The sequence below is a fragment of the Mus pahari genome, chromosome 15 (assembly GCF_900095145.1).
Source record: "Mus pahari chromosome 15, PAHARI_EIJ_v1.1, whole genome shotgun sequence".
NCBI lineage: Eukaryota > Metazoa > Chordata > Mammalia > Rodentia > Muridae > Mus > Mus pahari.
The window spans coordinates 2,311,691-2,321,033 of NC_034604.1; the positions used below are offsets into that span (position 1 = coordinate 2,311,691).

General features: G+C 38.5%; 1 protein-coding gene across 10 annotated transcripts in view; it reads left to right on the forward strand.

Moving 5' to 3' along the window:
- Zeb1 (zinc finger E-box binding homeobox 1) overlaps window positions 1–9,343 on the forward strand; it is a 170,649-nt gene that overhangs the window by 116,951 nt on the left and 44,355 nt on the right. For all 10 annotated transcript variants that reach the window (XM_029547085.1, XM_029547086.1, XM_021214361.2 and 7 more), the window contains one exon: window positions 2,783–2,983. In XM_029547085.1, coding sequence (XP_029402945.1) covers window positions 2,893–2,983 — 91 coding nt within the window. In that variant the 5' untranslated portion in view covers window positions 2,783–2,892. The remainder of the gene's footprint in view (window positions 1–2,782; window positions 2,984–9,343) is intronic.

Sequence of the window (9,343 nt, forward strand, 5' to 3'; positions counted from 1 at the left end):
TAATTGAGAAATGCCTTACAGCTGGATCTCATGGAGGCATTTCCCCAACTGAAGCTCCTTTCTCTGTGATAACTCCAGCTGTGTCAAGTTGACACAAAACCAGCCAGTACAATAATGCTTAGTACTACTTCATCAAGAGTAAGAACACCACCACTCTGACCAGTGGCCAATTTGGATTCCCCAAAATGTGCCAGCACTTCCCTTCAACAAGTAGTAGGAAATGGAGTTGTCAGTGTGTGTTCTCTCATTGTAAACAAGCGAGTGAGAATTCTGCAGTTGGCTCATCTCTTCTGAATAGCCAGGGATTATTGGAATTGAGAACTTGTTGAGCCTTAGTCAAAGCCAGCTGATTTAGCTAGCTATGAAATGTCTCTAACAAGCCATGTTAGAGGTTACTAATAAGGAAGCCTTGATAGCAAAAATGAAAGTTAATATGATGGTTTGTCATTTGCAAAGCCCCCATTCTGCACATGCACATACATTGCTGCACCTTACTGTGCCCATCGTGAGAGCCATGGGCCAGTTTTGAAAATCTCCTTCCTAACTTCCCACACTGTTCATTCTGCTTGTCTAACGCTGTACATAGTATAGAGTTTGGTCCAGCTATATACTTTGGCTTCTCACAAAGAGTTCCCCCATGTTTCCATCTGTACTAAAGAAATTCTCAGGTAATATCTCAGCAGTGGTTAAAAAGTCACTTTGAAGAGTGACATATGAACACTGTCTACTGAGCAGTTTACTCCTGACCTACAAACTGTGAGAAATCTGATATAGCTGCATGCTTTTGTGTCACTTTGGCCACATCCCTGACTAAAACAACTTTAAGGAGGAAAAACACTTGAGTCAGTATTTTGGAGCACTCAGTAACTGGCTGGCCTTGTGGATCTAAACAAACAGTCCAGCAGCAGCAGCAGCAGCAGCAGCAGCAGCAACATCTGCAGTATTCTACAGGAAGCCACGAGCACAAGAAGACATGGGGAGTGACCCATCCCCTCCAGCCATATCCAGAGCTTTCAAATGAATGCCACCAATGTCTAGTCTTTCAATCCACAGGCCCTTGGGGATGATTCATAGCAAGACTACACCAGAAAAAGAAGCGCTATTTTGATGTTAGCCACTGGAAAAGAATTTTCTCAAAAACTAGGGGGAAAATGTACCTACATAATGGAATGCTGTTTGGCCAGCACCAGGAGAAAATTGTGTTTCAGGTACATATACATGGAAAATTCTCAACCACACACTATAAAGTAGCCAAACAGTAGATTATTGTGCTGTGTGTGTGTGTGTGTGTGTGTGCTCATAGTATATATCAGGCACAAGCAATATAAGATCTTTATTATAGTTGACTAGGATAAAGAATGTGATAACAATCAGTATCATGTGTGCCTAGTGCATTGAAACAATACACTTGGCTGGTTTTTCAACCTTTATAATGTATATTGAGGGGAAATGGGTACTTTTCCTTATTTTGAGTTTTAATAAGATGGGCATGTATTTTATAATGAAAGAAAACCATTTCTTCTTAGGAAAAGATCTAGATAAATGTATTTATGCTAAAATATTAACATAATAATTATTTCTTTGTATTCAAAATGTAAAAAAAAAAATCCTGATATAAGTGAACAACACCTTAAGTACTTTGTGAACCCTGGGTCTTCCCACAGCCTACAAAGCAATTTGGGGGGGTTTGCTAATATTCTCTCACCTTTAAAATACCTAGTTATGCTTTCAGGTTTATCTTCATGTTATCAGTAGTATGTGTACATCTGGATAGTTGAGTATGGTTATGGGGCACACCCCCACAATGAGGACATGTGCTTATTGGGGAGAGGGCTCTGGCCGCCTGTCATCTAAGCGTTGGGTGGTTACTCTCTCTCAGTAATGACTAGCTGACTGAGAGTCAAGGGGAAGAATAACGGGCAGTAATTCAGAAGAATTGCGGACTGAAAATCTTTTCTTCCCTTCCTCTCAGGTGTGGCAAATAGTGATCTTTGTGCAAATAGTTGAAACAAGGTCTTTCAGTGACTTGATCCTGTTAGGTACCAATCATGCCACCAGCATGATCCTTGTAAACTTCAAAGGGAAACTTCACTTGTACTAGATTGTTTAAAATGTCTCATTGTCAGCTATATCTCACAGGCTCAACAAAGTATGGAAATTGTTCAAAACAACTGTTCATAATTCTGATACTAAGTTCATTAAAATTCATTAGACATTTTATAACATACAAATTTGACCAAATGAGTTGAAACTTTCCAAAGTCACTGTGGGATTAATATGCACTGCATATGGCTGCACAGTGTATATTTCTTGGAGTAATTTTCATGATGATGTATTTTTATTAGGAAAGACGACCCCTGTAAAGACTTGAAGCCTAATTGTACATGGTGGCATTGTTCACAATGAGCTCAATACAGATAAAGAGTATGTGTAACATAATTTGAGAGCACAGAACATAGACTGTTGGGTTCCCAATCCTGGCTCTGTGACTGGCTGGCTCTTCCTGGCTTTCTTACATGTAGAATCGGAATATAAGCAGTATCTGGAGATCTCTGTGTTATAGGCTTAATTTTTTAATTATATAAACTAAATGTATTAATATTTGCAAAGGATTTATACATTATGTGAGTTTTCAATAAGTGTGGACACTGATGTTTGTCACTGTGACAATCTGGATCTAGATGTGCTACCAAGTGAGTTGCTTACCAATTATGGTCTTACAACTATTAAATCTGTTTTTAAGTTAATTTGTATTTTAACTATTCATTCCTTTATATTGCAGTTTCAAATTATAATACTGTGGTAGAAGCAAATTCAGATTCCGATGATGAAGACAAACTCCATATTGTGGAAGAAGAAAGTATTACAGATGCAGCTGACTGTGAAGGTGGCATGCCAGATGATGAACTGCCAGCAGACCAGACAGTATTACCAGGAAGCAGTGACAGGGGGGGCGGTGCCAAGAACTGCTGGCAAGACGATGGTGAGTGAAGCTCCTTATAAAGTCTTCTTCTTTGTACTTTGTACTAAGTAAAAAGACAAACTGGGTAAAAGTTTTAAATAAGCAGTAAATTTACTTGTATATTAGCCAATATTAGATGTCTTACTTGTTTTTTAAAGTAGATTTTAAATCAGAATGATGTTGTTTTGATAGTTTGCAGAGAACCTAAAATACATGGAATTTAATAGAACTTTCTAAACCCAGCTGAGCTTTCTTCATACTGTTGAAATGCTTGTATCTATCTTTCATTTCATATTGGAATACCTAAATTAACAATAAATTTATAAAGTAATAAATGATATCTTAATGTAATAAAATAATCCAGTATGCAAACACCTGGAACAAATATGTGTTATGGGAGTATCTTTAGTATAACCATCAACTGAAAACAAGCACCCGCACTGTCTGTGTGCCTGCCAAAGTTAGCAAATTAAACTTGACTAGGCATCCGGGAAGTGCAGGACTCTCTGAGAAGTGGCTCCCATACTCCCTCCTGTGCATTCATTGAAGCCCCAGTTCACACTCCTGAGTTGCAACCTAAAGCATCTTATGCCATGTTTGAATTTAAAGGATAGGCATGACAAGAATCTGTAGCTATTAAGCACACCCTTCATCCTAATGCTACAGAAATCTCCCAGTGATTTAGTAAACAGACAGGAATATCAGAAAGAACAAAAACGAGAAAAGAGGCAAAAAATCTAACTCATATTATTTTGATTATAAAATGCTCTGTCTTGTTAAAAAAACAATTTGGAAATTAACTACAAATATAATAAATTATTAGCTCCAAACTCATGGGCATATAGTTAGCCCTGGTTTATCTCAGTGGCCACAGAATAGAATGAATTGACAGAAATGTAAAAGAGGGATTTGTGGGCAGGAAGGAAGATTAACAGGAAAGTTAGAGAATTGGGATGACAGTAGTGTATGTGTGTATTGCATACATGTGCAAAATTATCTAAAATTAAATTTAGTAAATGTAATATGTTAAAGACAGTATAATTTCCAAAACTATAATAATTAAGTGGTAAGAACCCAAAATGAGTTTAACAGCAAGTTTAACAGAGTTAAAGAATAAATAAGGTAGAGAAAATTATACACAATGTGAAATTTAAACAGACATATATAGAACAGGTTAGGAGACACTGTAGTCTGATATAGTTGTGAATTCCAGGTAATTAGAGAATACACCACAGTAACATCTGAAGCAGGAAAATCCAAGAGTTTTTCAGAGCTGATGACCCATCCAAATACAGCCCAAGTATGATTCCAGACAGACAGAGGAAAGAATATACACACCCTGGTGCATTTGCCCCTCAGTAAACAGAGCACAATGCCAAAAGCCCTAGCTGTCAAAACAGAAGCCAAACACAGCAAGAATGCTGATAGCTCCAAAAGAAAAATGACTCACTACACATAAGGGAAACTACTAAACAAGTCTGTAAAATTTCTAAGCAGAAACTTTTTTAAAAGGCAAGGATAAACTGTGATAGTATACCACAAGTGCTGAAGGAGAAGCACTACCTGACAAGATACTATACCCTGCAAAACTATCCTTTACAAATAAAGACATAAAAATTTCCCCAAACACTATAAGAAATATGGTACTCACAAAGAAAAAACTTAGAAAAAATATATGAAACAAAATATCAAAATACTATCAGGATGAAAACACCAAACAACAGACAGAAGGAACAAAGAAACCACAAACCCACAGAAGTGGTCAAAGGAACAGCATCATCTATCAGTGATTCCATGTGCCTGAGTTCAACTCTAATCAGAAGTCACAGGGTGACTATACTGACTTTTATTCCAACTACAAAAGACTTCCATTAGCTCTGAGGACAGGGGCTCAAAGAGTGGTACTGAGAATTAGAGAATGTGAATGAGACACTGTTATCACAGACAGAGTCACCACTTAATGATAGATCACATTTGTGAAAATGTGCTGGTACGGTCAGCAAGATGGCCTGACCCTAAGGTCAAGCCACAGAACTTAAGAGACCAACTCTAGAGAATGTCTTCTAATTTCCACACAAACTGTGGCACATGTACAGATGCACACTCACTAAATAAATAAAGTAGTTTTAAAACTTGGAGAATACATTAACAAATATCTCAAGTGAGGAATATACCTGAAGGAAGAAACAGCAATACAATAATGTATAGGCCTCCAACATAGCACTCTCATCAGGGCTATGTCATTTATGTAGAAAATCAACCAGCTGAGGAAACCACCCCACAGTGCTCAGCTGCATACCTGCATGTCTTCCACAGAAAATCAGGGTGACAGCTAAATTAAATATCAGAAACCCATCATCCTTCACAGATGGAAGGTAAGGAAACTGTGGTGTAGCCCAGAACATTATGGTATAATAAAGGTCAAACCATAGGCACAGGCAGATCTCAAGAGCATTGTATTGAATGGAAGAAGTCTATTTCCAAGGTTACATTTTGTAATGATTGCATTTGACATTTCTAATAGGGAAACCTTTTAATAAATAACAAACCATTGTTTATGAGGACCTGGGAGAGAGTATGATCATTTTTGACTAGCCCTCAGGACATGGAACAATGACCGAACTGTTTTATATTCTGATGCTAACGTCCTTACATGAGCCTCTGTATGCATTAAAGTATATAGACTCGAACACCAAATAACAGTAAGATTTTCTATATGTTAGTATGTTCTTCCTGCATGGAATCTATAGCGTCATTGATGGACATATCATCAGTGAGTTCTATTAAATATCCAAGGTCATAAACATCATAGTCTTAGGCAAATTCTTTGAAGTTGAGTATGTGAAAGATGATCACCCACTTTATTAAATATACTGCCATATCTAAAACCAAATAAAATACTCAGTTCAAATACAGATGCTAAAATCCCAGACTAAATATTAGCTATACAATAAAATGTGCAAATGTGCATAAAATTGAATAATTTTACAAATGTTCAAAATGAGAAAAAAATGTGTGTGTGTATATGTAGAATGCTGTATGTAACATCGGAGGTAGTTTTTATTTGTCACTGTAACAGACTTCAGAGTAATCAAATACTCTCTTAAGAAAAAGGGATATATTTAGTAAAATTTATTGGATTTCATAAAAACAAGCAACACGGGATAGTGAACACTTCCTTACTGACAAGAGCACATCTCTGGGACCAGAAACAATTTAAGGATGACTGTGGCCATTACTCAGTTGGCCGTCTGTTGAGTCATTCCCACTAAAGAAGACCAGAAAGTTCATCAGGAGAAGTGAGGATTTGAGAGGAAAAAGCTGTCATTTATAAACAATGCAGACGTACACTTAACAGTGAATCTATAGACAAATAGATATTAGAATGAGTAATGGGTAATCTTCAAGTTTTCTGAATACAGTATAGTAACGTACTGGGCATGATGGTAGAGGACTTGCCGGACTGTGTGAGGCCCTAGGTTGAGTTCCCAATATTGTAAAACAAATAAACTAAATAGTAAACTGGTTTATAGTAATCCCCATATACAGTAAGAGCTAGAAAGTAAGATTAGGCATGCATGACTAGTGGAAAATTACAGACTTCAGTGCTGGGGTACGAGAGGACACCACAATGCGTAAGGACCATCACACTCAGGAAACAGAAGAATTTTACTTACCTCTAGACTTTCAAGTTTTACTGATGTTCCAGGCTCCTTCTAGGTGTCACCTTGCCTGTAGTTTCTATGCCCCTTCATCTCCTCTGTTGGAGAGAATATCTCAGCCATCCCTTTCTTCCCATGACTGACAGTGTTGAGGTGAACGCGTCAAGTATCTTGTACAGAATCCTTGTTTTGAGTCTGATTTTTCTTATAATTAGAACAGGGACATGGAGTTTGGAAGATAATATAATAGTAAAGTATCTTTCTGTGACTTCATATCAACAATGCATGATAGCCTTGGGGCATCACTGTAATCTTGGGCCTGTTGTGATAGGAACATCCAGAGTCTAAGAAGCAGAACGAGATTAAAGACAGCAAAGCCTGAGTGGTAACATGTGAAGATATTGAAATCAGTAGGAGCACTTTTGTTTTTATTTGCAGAGGGAGGTACAGGAGTGCAGATAGAATAGTGCTTTCACTTGTCTGAAAGTAGGAAAGAAGGCTGCAGCGTAGAGACGGATCGAGAGCCATAGTTCAGTCCGGAGAAGGGAATAGGGAGGGCAAGAAGTGTAGAGTTCCCAGTGGGTTTTCAAAGAGAGCACTTACTCGTAGGGAGTTTTGAAAGCATTGTCATCTGTACTGACATTTGCAGGAAGTGAGTGGTGGTGTTCATTACCCTCAGTCATCCGGAAATCAAAGTTACATAGCTTTGTTCTTTTATTTTTCATGTATGTGATTGTGCATATATGCACATGTATGTGCAGATACTCACACAAGTGTGTGGCACGCATGTGGAAGACACAAATGGGTATCTGGTATCTTCCTTTACTCTCCCCACCCTATCATTTAGGACAGTGTCTCACAAAAGCTAGAGCTTGCTGGTGTGTTGGACTGACAAACCAGGGAGCTGGGGACCTTCCAGTCTGCCCACTTCTCCTTGCCCATCGAATGCTGGGATTAAATGCAGATTGGTCACAGCATGTAGCTCTTGCATGGGAGCTGAGGGTCTGAATTCAGGTCCCCATACTTGCAAGCTGTTTATTTCTGCACCATCTATGCCATCTTTGCTTTTGTTTTCCTGAGCCTGTCATTAATCATGACTAGTTCCCTCATGACTTCCAGAATAATTGCTGAAGGAAACGAAGGATGGGGCTGGGGCCTGGCTCTAGCTTTCTTTTATTAGACTATTGTTTGTGACGCTGTGTCAAGTCAGTAGTTGCTAGGGGGTGGAGTGTTGTGTTTAACAGTGATGGGAACTGAACCTGCAACGTCATGCGTGAGTGCCAGTTTCTGCACTGAGCTCCCAGCCTGGCCCTGACACCACTTTTTAATACATTTATTCAACTATTTTTGTGATCTGTCTGTGTCTTCAAAAATAAATATAATAGAAAATCATGTTAAATAACCAGTTATAGTAGAGTTAACCAGTTTTCCTACCCGTTCTGGAAGAATGTTATCAAGAATGGATATGAGACCAGTTTATGATTAATTTCCTATTTGTCAGTAAAGAAACCCTGGCTGCTAGTGAGTAGGGTTTGGAGGGGTTAAGTGGTGGTTTGGGTTTTTTGTTTTGTTTCTTAGCTTTTTTTTTTGTTGTTATTTTTATTCTTTGTTTAATTGCTTATATTTGTTATTAACTTATCCCATAAAAATTTATCTGGGTAGAAATAAAAAATGTTTTATCTGTAGTTTACAGAAGGAAATCAGAAGTAGACATATATAGTGGATGACATTTTTCCTGTCTATCAGTTCTCACTGTTCCAAAAAGATCTTAGATACCTGCACTAAAATGACAGTGATGTGGCCCCTGTGGTAAAACTGCCTTAACAACTATGAACATGGCTTGAAATCAAAAAACAAGAGAGCCGTGTTTTGTGGGGGGCCTTGCTGCCTGGGGCATGGGTGTCTTCCTGGCAGAGATGAGAACTCACCCTGCAGCTCCTGGCTGCCTATGGATCTGAGTGCAGACGCTAGCACCTGACCGCCACCAGCCCGCATGGACCTGGTAGCACTCCTGTCCTTCCTTCTTCTTTTCCTTCTGACCCTCCTGTGCCCTGCTCCCTCTGCCTGCAGTGAGTGCCTCCTTTCCCCTTTCTGTTGCATACTCTTTCCCTGGTCCTGTGGACACGCCTCGCCTGTCAGTGTCCATAGCTGCTCTGGGACTGGGTTATTGATGCTCCATGACACAACTTGTGAAAGGTAGGGACTGTAACGTGCTGAGATCTGTATCTCTCCACTGATGCCCAGCACACACTTCATGCTCAGTAAGTGTCAATAATTGATACCTTAGAACTGTTTCCCTCGAAATCCTGACTTATCATTGACCTCAAGAAAAAAAACATTTGCCTTTCTTTGGATTTCCTTTCATTTTGAAAGCATTAGTTCTTTGTTATTTTTTATATAGCACTGTTTGGACATTGTTTAAATTGCTATATTCATCTTTATATGACATTCTGTGTAACCCTTGTAACACACTTACACAATATGAGCTATGTAAAAGCTACCTCTGCAGTATTTATCTTTCCTTAAAGCATGAATAGAATGCAGCAGCTTAAAAAATATTAAGTCTTATTAGCCCATGCGTAAAATATCTCAGACCTAGTAAAGTAAGATAATCATTCAATTATAATAGCCAGAAGCTGGAAAGAACCCAGATGTCCCTCAATAGAGGAATGGATACAGAAACTGTGGTACATTTACACAATGGAGTACTACTCAGCTA